This window comes from Mizuhopecten yessoensis, unplaced genomic scaffold, assembly GCF_002113885.1.
Source record: "Mizuhopecten yessoensis strain PY_sf001 unplaced genomic scaffold, ASM211388v2 scaffold1779, whole genome shotgun sequence".
Lineage (NCBI taxonomy): Eukaryota > Metazoa > Mollusca > Bivalvia > Pectinida > Pectinidae > Mizuhopecten > Mizuhopecten yessoensis.
The window spans coordinates 417,724-432,496 of NW_018404217.1; the positions used below are offsets into that span (position 1 = coordinate 417,724).

Below are 14,773 nucleotides of genomic sequence, written 5' to 3' on the forward strand. Positions count from 1 at the left end.
GAGGATACCTATGTACATAGTCACGAGGATACCTATGTACATAGTCACGAGGGTACCTATGTACATACTCACGAGGATACCTATGTACATAGTCAGGAGGATACCTATGTACATAGGCAGGAGGATACATATGTACATAGTCAGGAGGATACCTATGTACATAGTCAGGAGGATATCTATGTACATAGTCACGAGGATACCTATGTACGTAGTCAGGAGGATACCTATGTACATCGGCAGGAGGATACATATGTACATAGTCGCGAGGATACCTATGTACATAGTCACGAGGATCCCTATGTACATACTCAGGAGGGTAACTATGTACATAGTCACGAGGATACATATGTACATAATCACGAGGATACCTATGTACATAGTGACGAGGATACCTATGTACATAGTCAAGAGGGTACCTATGTACATAGTCACGAGGATCCCTATGTACGTAGTCAGGAGGATACCTATGTACATCGGCAGGAGGATACATATGTACATAGTCGGGAGGATACCTATGTACATAGTCACGAGAATACCTATGTACAAAGTCACGAGGATACCTATGTACATAGGTATCCTCGTGACTTTGTACATAGGTATTCTCGTGACTATGTACATAGGTATCCCCGTGACTATGTACATAGGTATCCTCGTGACTATGTACATAGTCACGAGGATACATATGTACATAGTCACGAGGATACATATGTAAGAGCGAGTACGTAATCCAGTCAGAGTAGACAGGTATTTATTTAAATATTTAACTGTTACTTACAATTACAGTGATCTAAGACTGTCATGACAGCTGAGGCTTGTTGTCTAATTTAACAATTATATATACTATGGAGAACTACTTTCAAGTCCGTGGAACGGCCATCAGCACCATTATACGCTAATATACAGTATGTATGAGTCACTTGGAATAAAATTGACTTGCAGCTGACCCCCTCTACTCAGATAGTTAAGATTCGTTAAGTCATTGAGATAAAGTTGACATCTGGTCGAGACTTCATTGACGAGTTCATTAGTTTTGCGAATGACTTAGAAAAATACGCTTTTTGGATACTTGCTCTAAACTTACGAACGGCGAAATAGGAACAGGGGCCGTATTCATGAAACCGTTCTCATGCTCAAGCACGGGTTTTGTGCTCAAACAAGATTTCTTGTAACTTGCTTAAATCATGTCAAACGAACATAAAGCCAAATGTAAAGATTGAACACAGTTTTCGGCTTTAAGTCTCTGCAATGTTTTTCCAAATCATTGGCAAAACAACTTTTTTTTTTAAATTTAAAACGGGAACAAAAAATTCGACTTTAGCACAAAATACAAGTTAGAGCATGAGAATGGTTTCATGAATACGGACCCTGATCTATTTTGTAAACCTACCAACAACAGTACCTCCATCTGTCCAGCAATCACTAACCACACACAACCAGTGGTATTATTTATACCCAAACGCTGAGAATAAGAATATTGTTTTGGATGACGACATCTTTTCACGCCGTTATTCGGAGTTGAGGTCACACCTAAGAAACTTTCTCTGAAAAACCTGGAGCGGGGGATTCTACTTCAATGCTACGTCAGTTCCACAAATGAAAGAGCACATTATGTGGTTACCTCCCGGCCATACATGCCACCTTTATTTGCTATATTTTAGAACCACTGTCTTTTTTAAGCAGCAGTTAACTCAGAAACAACTTTCCGCAACCACCACAGCTTGCTTGCAGCAGACCGATTACACTTACAGATATGGGCCCATATTCATTAAACCGTTCTCATGCTCAAGCATGGATTCTGTGCTCAAACTGTCTTTTTTGTTTCCCGCTTATAACATGTCAGACATGATCAAAAAGTCAATAGTAAATATTGCAAACAGTATTCCACTTTTAGACCCTTCAAATAGTTTTCAAATCATTGACAAAAAAGGTATTTTTTGATGATTTATAACGGGAATAAGAAATAAGGCACGAGCATAAAATCCATGATTGAGCACAAGAATGGTTTCATGAATTCGAGCCATGTTGGATAGTTTAAGCTACATTCACTAACGCCTACCCTTGTGCCGTCACTGATCACTAGACATATTACAATGAGATGAACAAACTCTGCCCGTACACCATCACCATCAACACAATCAGCCAATGCGATATACCTGATCAATCACATGTTCAAGGTGTCAATTGCATTATGCTGGAGAGGTTATGTAGGTAAGACCAAAATGCCTCTTAACCATCAAGAAGAAGCGTCAGGACCTGGCAGTTGAAAGACATTTCAAGATGCCGACATGCAGGATAGGATGTTCCAAATGACCATTGCCAAAATTGGGATGATCAGCAGATCTTCTACAAGATACGACACTGATCAGACGCTGAACACCACCTATCCTCTCGGTATTAACGACAACGTTATCTGTCCCATCTCTACTTCACGGCTGGTTCTGGTTTGATGTATGTACTACAAAATACTACCAACAGCTGCCCAGTCAGCCAGTTCAATACCTCTTGGTAATGAAGTTCTAGGTTTAAGACATCGTATCCATGCTTTACTTTGTTTACTTATGCAGGTTGGTTGTGAGAAATAACTGACCCGTAGCGTCCTAAGGTACGACCGTTACCCTGCAAAGACATCATAATCTTCTACCTATCTACGAACCGTTTTAACTGTTCTAGCTTTGTACTTTTCACTTAATATACTATTTATGTTTTCATTAACAGTTTATTTTCCTTTTTAGTGTATAGGCTTTTGAGAGACGAGGTTTTGGTGAAAAAATATATTGACGAAATTGTATCCGCAAAGTAACTTCCGATGTTCGCCAATTCGACCACAATTTGTCAAGTAGGTTTCCCGGTTATTTCTCCTAATCTCAAGAATAAATCGAGTTTCCCCAACGAGTGATGATTGGTTTGTTTTCATGCTTTTCTGAGTTAATTTTCAAATCATATAAAGGTATGAGGGTTACTGAATGTCTTTTACAATTTGAACATTATCTGAACAGAGTTAGATAAACATGATAATCAATCATCGCGAGTTTGGGGACTATATTCTCCCACAACGTTCAGATAGTATAGCTAGAAAACCACCTGTTCCTCCTGGTAATAAATTTTCCTGTTTCCGATTTGAGGAAAGCTGCCATGAACTATGACTGTACAATGGAAGATGACGTCGCAAAGCATCGTTATTAAGTCATAATTAAAAGATTGACGAATGAAATATTTCCCAGGGTGTAACACATTAGTGGGTAACCAAAAATGTCTACCAACTCCTAGCGGGTTTATCCAATGTACCGGGAGTAAGGAAAGCTATTTCGGTTTTGGAAGGTATAATATTCATCACTATTATACTTACATATCACACCCAGTTTGGTTTTCCAAATTTTAATAATGCTGTTTTATTTTGTGTCTTTTGTTACTTACCGGTCAAGCTTACGGTGAATCCCTCCGCCATCTCGTTGTGCTGAGACATCCGGTTTTTTCACAATCCGTTTCTTGACGCCTCGCTTATATAGTTGATATCACAGGGGTAGGCAGGTCACTCTTCTAAAAGTTTGATACATTATGCTGTTTTACCCCTTTTTGATCCCGAATAACAATTAAGTCGTAAGTTCAAAGAAAAGAGAGCGAAAGAATAAAAGACTTAAAAAAAAAAAAAAAAAAAAAATGGTAAAATATGTGGATGCTTTTCGATTTCTCTACCCATAACCTTCATATGTTCTAGAACATAAGGCATGCGTATATTTCGAGTTTCTGCTTGATATTCTTATGTATTGGACAGTGATGCATTTATCCTGTTGTTTCCTCTAAATAAATAAAGCTCAAATATGATGCCAACAAAGCGAGATATATATATTGTAGCTTTTTTTACCAAAAATAACATCGTGTGGGTGTAATCTAATAATTTTGATATAGGGCACAATAAGAGTATCAACGTGCACTACTTACCATGTGGATAGTCTGCGTGAAAGTCGCCAAGCTCAAAATCTGGTTTCTCAATGTGCTTGCCTTTCGATTTATGACAGCCCAAAATGGCGGTACACTTCAGCATTTTATTACCTATTTCAATGTAAATAAAGACACAACTAGCATTGATTTTTATATTGATAACTTCCTGTTTTATAAATCAAAACGATGATATAAAATCTAAAACCATGCTGAAACCACACGCGAAAGTACCCTATTATGGTGCCGACAGAGCGATAACCACTACACCCTCAATAACTACAGCAGACCAGTGATTGTAGGTAGCTTAGCTGGTGCAGCCTACGTAATATTGCGGTATGGTTATAAAGATAAGGGTTTTACCACTTGTTTTTAGTGTCATTTTTACAATCTTGTTTTTCACCTCATTGGTTTCAACTTCGCGAGAACTGATAAAAAATCAAGGTCGGTCGGGATACAATAAACCAAATTATATTTACTAGCCTAATTGAGCTGACACTGTTCTTTGTTCTACAGCTAGGGAAAAGTACCAAATGAATTACTAAGTTAAACTCTGTTAGAAATTTAATGTCCGTTTAACACTTTACAAGACCATAAAGTAATTGAAATCGTATACGTAACACTGTAAAGTGGAAATGTTCGCGTTGTCACCATTTAAACTGATCGCGATGTGGAAATTTTCGCGTTGGCTATAGTTCTTAAATCTATGTATTCTATTTCTACAAATTAGTATTCCCGTGTGGATATTTTACGCGCTAATTTACTCAATGAGAAAAACGCCAATAGTTCCACACCGCGAAAAATTGCCACTTTTACAGGATATGGTGTAATGTCAATTTATTGTGACCGGAGAAACAAAATCTGCATTGTCCAACTCAATTATATTAGAAACAGGTTGGGAAACAGTGTCGCATATAGGATGGAAACTTTGTACAAAATATATCATGGTGCTGCACCATTATATTTGGAGAATTCGCTTCTTCCTGTGACAGGAGCTGTCCAAGGTCATAACTTAAGAACCAATTTATATATACATCCACCATCAAGTAGAACTAAGATGTATATGACTTCGTACCCACTGCCATAAGGGAATGGAATGCCATACCTAATAATATAAGAAATTCTCCATCTCTGTATACTTTCACAAATCACCTCAACAGACAGGGTCATATGTGGACGGGTGTCTGGGGAGACACAACAGCCAAGGTCATATGAGGACGGGTGTCTGGGAAGACACAACAGCCAGGATCATATGAGGACGAAATTCTGGGGAGACACAACAGCCAGGATCATAGGTAGACGGGTGTCTGTGGAGACACAACAGCCAGGATCATATGAGGACGGGTGTCTGGGGACACACAACAGCCAGGGTCATATGTGGACGGGTGTCTGGGGAGACACAACAGCCAGGGACATATGAGGACGGGTGTCTGTGGAGACACAACAGCCAGGATCATATGTGGACGGGTGTCTGTGGAGACACAACAGCCAGGATCATATGTGGACGGGTGTCTGGGGAGACACAACAGCCAGGGTCATATGTGGACGAGTGCCTGTGTAGACACAACAGCCAATGTCATATGAGGCCGGTGCCTGTGGAGACACAACAGCCAGGGTCATATGTGGACGGGTGCCTGTGTAGACACAACAGCCAGGGTCATATGAGGCCGGTGCCTGTAGAGACACAACAGCCAGGATCATAGGTAGACGGGTGTCTGTGGAGACACAACAGCCAGGATCATATGTGGACGGGGGTCTGTGGAGACACAACAGCCAGGGTCATATGAGGCCGGTGCCTGTGGAGACACAACAGCCAGGGTCATATGTGGACGGGTGCCTGAGGAGACACAACAGCCAGGGTCATATTAGGCATGTGCCTGTGGAGACACAACAGCCAGGGTCACATGAGGGCGGGTGTCTGTGGAGACACAACAGCCAGGGTCATATGTGGACGGGTGCCTGAGGAGACACACCTGCCAGGGTCATATTAGGCCGGTGCCTGTGGAGACACGAAAGCCGGGGTCATATGAGGCCGGTGCCTGTAGAGACACAACAGCCAGGCTCATATGAGGCCGGTGCCTGGGGAGACACAACAGCCAGTGTCACATGAGGGCGGGTGTCTGTTGAGACACAACAGCCAGGGTCCCATGACGGCGGGTGTCTGTGGAGACACAACAGCCAGGGTCATATGAGGCCGGTGCCTAGCCAGGGTCACATGAGGACGGGTGCCTGGGTGAAAGTGAACTGATTATAATCGTATCCAAACTCTGAACGGTAAATCTTTGCAACATTTCTTTGAAGTTCGGGATGCTACCGACGTGTTTGTGAACGTGACAAAAGCCGTTTCCCCTCAGGTACAGCAGTGGACCTGACCCGATGTGTATACAGTGTGTGGTTTGGACGAAATGCACTACGTATTTTAGGGTTGAGGCTAATTTTACTATTTTCTTTGATCATTGACACAGTCAGTCGTGTCGACTAATCGGTTCGTCACGACAGGGACAGATTGTCGGTGAATTGAAAAACGTTATACGTAGTGCTTTTTATGCATAGTATTGTGCATTTGGTCCAAACTACACAATGTATACACATTGGGTCAGGTCCACTGCTGTACCTGAGGGGAAAAGGCTTTTGTCACGTACACAAACACGTCGATAGCATCCCGAACTTCAAAGAAATGTTGCAAGGATGTACCGTTCGAAGAAAGGATCAATCCGGAATGGTTGTAGCTAACAGCATGCCTTCGATTACAGAGAACGAAAGTGAGCACAACACCTAGAAAGTCGAGGATGTGGCGACTCCGACATGCAGGTTCTGGTCCACGGAGCAGATTCTGTATTAACGGTACATCTACGCCTACATAAAGACAGTTATAAGCTTATGGAGATGACTTCAAAATGTATCGATCCCTTTCCCATTGATTCTGTCAGAGATATCGCTGTAGATTTAAGGATAGTATGAATCTTTACAAACATGTTTCTATGGTACAAACAGAAGATTGATATTAAACAGATGTTAATATGTTGGTAACCGATATCTAACTGTAATGCAGTGAACCTTTCACAGACAATCGTCCATTGTTTGATCCAGTCATTGTAATACGTAATGAAGATATTCATTGATCTCAATGATGAAAACATATTACAAAAACATTGGTGATTGCAATCATACGTATCATATAGGTATCAAGATATGAAATCAATAAAAAAATGTAACTTTTGTGTTCATCGTATGTGTTTCAATTTACAAGCATTCAAGATGTCAATATACACACAAGGTACAATTCACGCTAAGCCGCAAAGTCGATCTTAAACAGACCAGGTTCAATAAAAAGATAAAGGCCTAAATAATTACTCGAATACACTCCGTTGATAACCTGGGGGGTTTGACGATTTCAAAACAACTATTTGATTACAATTACGGAACATGTGGAATTCCAACAAACTCTGAAGGACCGTCTTCAGTATCTCACGATAACGTGTCTTCCCTACAGCATTGGAATACAATGTATGATAGGATGCGCCACTTTGAGGGTGATACGAGAGTCTGGCAACTGTTAAGATTCTGCATTCCTTCTATAAGATAACAGGAATCACGAGCTAGCATAACAGTAGAAATGTCCTCCTGGTTGGAATAGTTACTATCGTACAGTTCCATCCTTTAATTGCCTTACCTTATTGTGGCAGATGCGCTAAAAATGAGAAATACTGACATGTCACTCTCAAACAAGGGACCTGATAATTTGTTACAGCTATATGTGGACCTAAACTAAGGTGTTCAGAGTGTTTTACACGATCATCACTGGGGTGTTATTTTTACCGAAAGTTGATCTAAGGCCTTAAAAGTGTCCAATTAATCTGAACTTCTTAGTTTAGGTCCAAATATAACTAACGAATTATCAGGTGCCCGTTGTCTCTCTTACAAACATGCACAATACAATATGACGGATTCTACTGCAGTAAATAAACACAATGCTGCGAAGTTCTTTTTCATTTGAATTGTTTTATTCATTATATAAATAATTTATAAACGTATAACGACAGATATATTAAGAATGACTCCATCACTCCTGTCTTTCACCTTAATGGGGACATATGAAATTAATGAAAATAATTGGATCTTACAGAAAAGAGTTCTGAAAACTATTTACTCTTAAATTAAAAATTGGCAAGTATATGTTAAACATTGACGACATCAAGTTCTTATGAGGTTATAATTTACAGCCAATCACTGAACTAGAATGCTTAAAGGTAGGTAGTTGAGACAAATCAATAGTGTCACCTCACTGTAAGACGACAGGCAATGAGGTGTTTATTACGAGAGGAAATTGTACTATTAGTAATTGCTTTTTTTCTATTTACATCAAAATTTACAATATTTGCACTCAATGTTTCCCTTACAAGAACAATATTGGTACAATGTGCAGGGGATGAATACCCAAACGTATCCTAGGAATATCAGGGATTTAACCTATACTAGACACTAGCAGCTTTCTAGCTAGTTATTGTTATCATAAAGAGAGTAGCGTGAAACTGTACTACATATACACATGTATAAGGATTTGTTTTGTTATACAAACTTCCATACTACAATGAACTTATACTCTTACTTCAATACACACTCACACTGTACAAGTTCTCCCAATGAACTTATTCTCTTACGTCAATACACACTCACACTATACAAGTTCTCTCAATTAAATTATACTCTTACGTCAATACACACTCACACTATACTAGTTCTCCCAATGAACTTCTACTCTTACGTCAATACACACTCACTATACAAGTGCTCCCATTGAACTTACACTCTTACGTCAATAAACACTCACACTGTACAAGTTCTCCCAATGAAATTATACTCTTACGTCAATACACACTCCCACTATAAAAGTTCTCCCAATGAACTTATTCTCTTAAGTCAACACCCACTCACTATACAAGTTCTCCCAATGAACTTACCCTCTTACGTCAATACACACTCACACTATACAAGGTCTCCCAATGAACTTCTACTCTTTCGTCAATACACACTCACTATACAAGTTCCCCCAATGAACTTACACTCTTACTTCAATACACACTCACACTATACAAGTTCTCCCAATGAAATTATACTCTTACGTCAATACACACCCACACTATACTAGTTCTCCCAATGAACTTCTACTCTTACGTCAATACACACTCACTATACAAGTTCTCCCATTGCACTTACACTCTTACGTCAATACACACTCACACTGTACAAGTTCTCCCAATGAAATTATACTCTTACGTCAATACACACTCCCACTATAAAAGTTCTCCCAATGAACTTATTCTCTTAAGTCAACACCCACTCACTATACAAGTTCTCCCAATGAACTTGCACTCTTACGTCAATACACACTCACACTATACTAGTTCTCCCAATGAACTTCTACTCTTACGTCAATACACCCTCACTATGCAAGTTCTCCCAATGAACTTACACTCTTACGTCAATACACACTCACACTATACAAGGTCTCCCAATGAACTTCTACTCTTTCGTCAATACACACTCACTATACAAGTTCCCCCAATGAACTTACACTCTTACTTCAATACACACTCACACTATACAAGTTCTCCCAATGAACTTGTTCTTTTATCTCAATACTCACGCACTATACAAGTTCTCCCAATGAACTTACACTCTTACTTCAATACACACTCACACTATACAAGTTCTCCCAATGAAATTATACTCTTACGTCAATACACACTCACACTATACAAGTTCTCCCAATGAACTTATTCTCTTAAGTCAATACTCACTCACTATACAAGTTCTCCCAATGAACTTACACTCTTACGTCAATACACACTCACACTATACAAGTTCTCCCAATGAACTTATACTCTTTCGTCAATACACACTCACTATACAAGTTCTCCCAATGAACTTACACTCTTACTTCAATACACACTCACACTATACAAGTTCTCCCAATGAACTTATTCTCTTACGTCAATCCACACTCACACTATACAAGTTCTCCCAATGAACTTACACTCTTACGTCAATACACACTCACACTATACAAGTTCTCCCAATGAACTTACTTCAATACACACTCACACTACACAAGTTCTCCCAATGAACTTACTTCAATACACACTCACACTATACAAGTTCTCCCAATGATCATGAACTTACTTCTCTTACGTCAATACAAACTTACACTTCACTGAACTTGAATTTTATGTTCTCTGAACAACTGATCATGGATTATAATGTATATCTCATGCTGAAAACATACACCGGTTACCCCCTCTCCGTCCATCATCATCCTCCATTGCTGGGGAAAAGCATTCAGGTCACCCATCATAAACACACATGCACAAATCCCAATAAAACATTGAATAACTGTCAGGAGCAAATGATGAATTATGATAATATAGTAGGATCATATCAACATGCAGTTTTGGTAGCCAGTTCTGTCAAGATTTTCTACCATCTCAAAAAAAATATTAATCATCATTACAATTGACAATTTCATGATCATACAGAACTTGAAACAACTCTTTTTTAAAACAACTTTGACATGTGTAATCCGTGATTGTCTTTGTAGAGAAGTAATATGTTACGGTTACCGCTTGAGGCAGCTTTGTACTTTATTTGGCAGTGATCTGTGACCTCTGACATTTCGTATCTGTCAATGGCGGTAAAAAAAAAAATGGGTAGACAAACACAGCAAAAACAAGAATCAGCATGTTTTATAATACACATTCATATAAAAATACACAGCTATAAATTAAACTATCAAACACTACTTTTGAAATATTATGTCACAACAAATATGTAATCTTGTCAAATGCATATGAATTAGCTGTAATGTATACAACGTTATTTAAAGCTCTTACTGCACGTGTGTCGTAAATGACACACCTGTAAATCCTACTACAGTAATAACATACAGGTACATCCAGTAAATGACACACCTGTAAATCCTACTACAGTTATAACATACAGGTACATCCTGTAAATGACACACCTGCAAATCCTACTACAGTAATAACATACAGGTACATCCTGTAAATGACACACCTGTAAATCCTACTACAGTAATAACATACAGGTACATCCTGTAAAAGTAATATCTAAAACGGTCAGAAAATATAAACTATACCAGCAATGGTGTCAACGCCACCTAGCACACACCTGTTTATACATTATTCCTTCGTCACAAAATGACTCTCACTTCTATTTGACCCCCATTGGACCTCGTAGACACTGACGGGTCAAACATCATCAGTACTGACTTCACTGCAGTAATGCTAGACACTCGATGTTAAATATCAGTATGCCAGTAAACATGTGTTAAATCAATGAAACACATTCACATAACTTACACCAAGAAATTTAATCTAGTGATTTAGGTTGAAAAATTCAGTACAAACAAAATGGGGGGAAAAAAGACAAAAACATCATTTACCAAGTAATCACAATAATATTGTCAATTTTGGCTTCACTTCATCAAGGTAAGGCATCCCCCAAACCCACACAATGAACCCCAATGTCCTACAGAAAAACCTATCCTGAACCCTCACTCAAACTCAATCCGAGGGTACAACATAAGCTCTCTGACCTATGAACAGATCAGCTGAACATTAACTTTTTGGAATTCAATTCAATTATCAATAAACATATATCATACAGTCAAATCTGCTTTAGAGAGCATTCCTTAATAAACAGTCGTCTCTCTTAGGTAATCTCTGTTTTATCCCCACAAAACAATTGACTGTATGTTTATATAGAACTATTGTAATCTCACTTTGAGCTTACAATGCAGGAGGAAGTAAGAAGTTACCAGTCTAAGTCAAACCTCCTTCAATACATTTACAACAGATCTGTAAGTTTGTATTTCTCTCTTCTCAATGCCTTCATTTGCATGACAATGTGTGAACTTGAGATGATAAGTAGAGAAGAATGTGAATCCCTATGGGGGTAATTAGTGAGATGATAAGTAGAGGAGCATGTGAATCCCTATGGGGGTAATTAGCGAGATGATAAGTAGAGAAGAATGTGAATCCCTATGGGGGCAATTAGTGAGATGATAAGTAGAGGAGCATGTGAATCCCTATGGGGGTAATTAGCGAGATGATAAGTAGAGAAGAATGTGAATCCCTATGGGGGCAATTAGTGAGATGATAAGTAGAGAAGAATGTGAATCCCTATGGGGGTAATTAGTGAGATGATAAGTAGAGGAGAATGTGAATCCCTATGGGGGTAATTAGTGAGATGGAATCAACATAATAATAACTGATATAGCAACATCCCAATCCAACTATCAAAGCTGGACATTTTTGAAATCAATACTGAAGCTATTTCAATTAATAAAACAAATAAAATTGTGAATGTAAGCTAATCTCAATTTTGACATTGAATTATCTTGATAATTTGAAACACATTATGGCAACTTAAATTTGGAAAGCAGATACATAATGAATGATGAATGAGAATATTATTTACCAAATGTATCTATAAAACATCAATGTGTCATTTAGATCCATTTGATATCGACATATCAATCCACAATAATATCTGTATCACAACCATGTGACATGGAGTTAACATGTGATTTTGAAAACAATTATGTGACACCTAGAAAACAACTAATAGCCATTGGACATCCCGATAGTAACCATGCATCATCCAAATAATAGTTATTGCATGTCAATAACATTCATGTGACAATCATGCGAAATCCAGGTAACAACCAATGACATCCAGATAATAACCATGTGACATCCAGATATCAACCATGTGACATCCAGATATCAACCAGATAACAACCATGTGACATCCAGATAACAACCATGTGACATCCAGATAACAACCATGTGACATCCAGATACTAATCATGTGACATCCAGACACTAATCATGTGACATCTGGACAATAAGCATGTGACATCTGGATAATAACCATGTGACCTCTGGATAAAAACCATGTGACATCCAGATACTAATCATGTGACATCCAGATAACAACCATGTGACATCTGGACAATAAGCATGTGACATCTGGATAATAACCATGTGACCTCTGGATAAAAACCATGTGACATTCAGATACTAATCATGTGACATCTGGACAATAAGCATGTGACATCTGGATAATAACCATGTGACATCTGGATCATAACCATGTGACATCCAGATAATAACCATATGACATCCAGATACTAATCATGTGACATCCAGATACTAATTATGTGACATCCAGATACTAGTCATGTGACATCTGGACAATAACCATGTGACATCCAGATACTAATCACATGATATCCAGATACTAATTATGTGACATCCAGATACCTATCATGTGACATCTGGATAATAACCATGTGACATCTCCATAAAAACCATGTGAATTATAGCACCTGTTTTACCTACTACGTTTTGCTCTGGGGGGTTTTCATGTAGGGTACCTAACAAAATATCAGTGGTTATGGTTTTGCTGCAATGATAACACATATTCCTTAAAGCTAAAGGATATCCTCTTATACCTGGAAAACAACTGACAGCTATCTGGCACACAGCTGAAACCATACCCCCAGCTATCTGGCACACAGCTGAAACCATACCCCCAGCTATCTGGCACACAGCTGAAATCATACCCCCAGCTATCTGGCACACAGCTGAAATCATACCCCCAGCTATCTGGCACACAGCTGAAATCATACCCCCAGCTATCTGGCACACAGCTGAAATCATACCCCCAGCTATCTGGCACACAGCTGAAATCATACCCCCAGCTATCTGGCACACAGCTGAAATCATACCCCCAGCTATCTGGCACACAGCTGAAATCATACCCCCAGCTATCTGGCACACAGCTGAAATCATACCCCCAGCTATCTGGCACACAGCTGAAATCATACCCCCAGCTATCTGGCACACAGCTGAAATCATACCCCCAGCTATCTGGCACACAGCTGAAATCATACCCCCAGCTATCTGGCACACAGCTGAAATCATACCCCCAGCTATCTGGCACACAGCTGAAATCATACCCCCAGCTATCTGGCACACAGCTGAAATCATACCCCCAGCTATCTGGCACACAGCTGAAATCATACCCCCAGCTATCTGGCACACAGCTGAAATCATACCCCCAGCTATCTGGCACACAGCTGAAATCATACCCCCAGCTATCTGGCACACAGCTGAAATCATACCCCCAGCTATCTGGCACACAGCTGAAATCATACCCCCAGCTATCTGGCACACAGCTGAAATCATACCCCCAGCTATCTGGCACACAGCTGAAATCATACCCCCAGCTATCTGGCACACAGCTGAAATCATACCCCCAGCTATCTGGCACACAGCTGAAATCATACCCCCAGCTATCTGGCACACAGCTGAAATCATACCCCCAGCTATCTGGCACACAGCTGAAATCATACCCCCAGCTATCTGGCACACAGCTGAAATCATACCCCCAGCTATCTGGCACACAGCTGAAATCATACCCCCAGCTATCTGGCACACAGCTGAAATCATACCCCCAGCTATCTGGCACACAGCTGAAATCATACCCCCAGCTATCTGGCACACAGCTGAAATCATACCCCCAGCTATCTGGCACACAGCTGAAATCATACCCCCAGCTATCTGGCACACAGCTGAAATCATACCCCCAGCTATCTGGCACACAGCTGAAATCATACCCCCAGCTATCTGGCACACAGCTGAAATCATACCCCCAGCTATCTGGCACACAGCTGAAACCATACCCCCAGCTATCTGGCACACAGCTGCACCCATATATCCCCAGATATCTGGTTAATATTCCAGTCGTA

The 14,773-nt window shown here is 39.7% G+C and overlaps 2 protein-coding genes and 1 long non-coding RNA gene across 3 annotated transcripts in view; 2 read left to right on the forward strand and 1 right to left on the reverse strand.

The window, feature by feature from the left end:
- The window catches only part of LOC110440868 (DNA damage-regulated autophagy modulator protein 2-like), a 31,369-nt gene extending 27,363 nt beyond the window's left edge, over nt 1-4,006 (reverse strand). The window contains exons 1-2 of the mRNA XM_021483994.1: nt 3,940-4,006; nt 3,415-3,537 (exon numbers count right to left, since the gene is read on the reverse strand). Of these exons, the coding sequence (XP_021339669.1) occupies nt 3,415-3,463 (49 nt within the window). The 5' untranslated portion in view covers nt 3,464-3,537; nt 3,940-4,006. The remainder of the gene's footprint in view (nt 1-3,414; nt 3,538-3,939) is intronic.
- A 5,280-nt stretch (nt 4,007-9,286) lies between these two features.
- Nucleotides 9,287-10,644, forward strand: LOC110440886. Its single transcript, XR_002461792.1, has 2 exons — nt 9,287-9,443; nt 9,596-10,644. It is a non-coding gene; the product is annotated as an uncharacterized LOC110440886 (long non-coding RNA).
- Nucleotides 10,645-12,662: 2,018 nt separating this feature from the next.
- Nucleotides 12,663-14,760, forward strand: LOC110441144. The gene is made up of 2 exons (XM_021484245.1): nt 12,663-12,675; nt 13,454-14,760. The coding sequence occupies exons 1-2, from the start codon at nt 12,663-12,665 to the stop codon at nt 14,758-14,760; spliced, it is 1,320 nt and encodes a 439-aa protein (XP_021339920.1).
- Nucleotides 14,761-14,773: the final 13 nt, after the last annotated feature.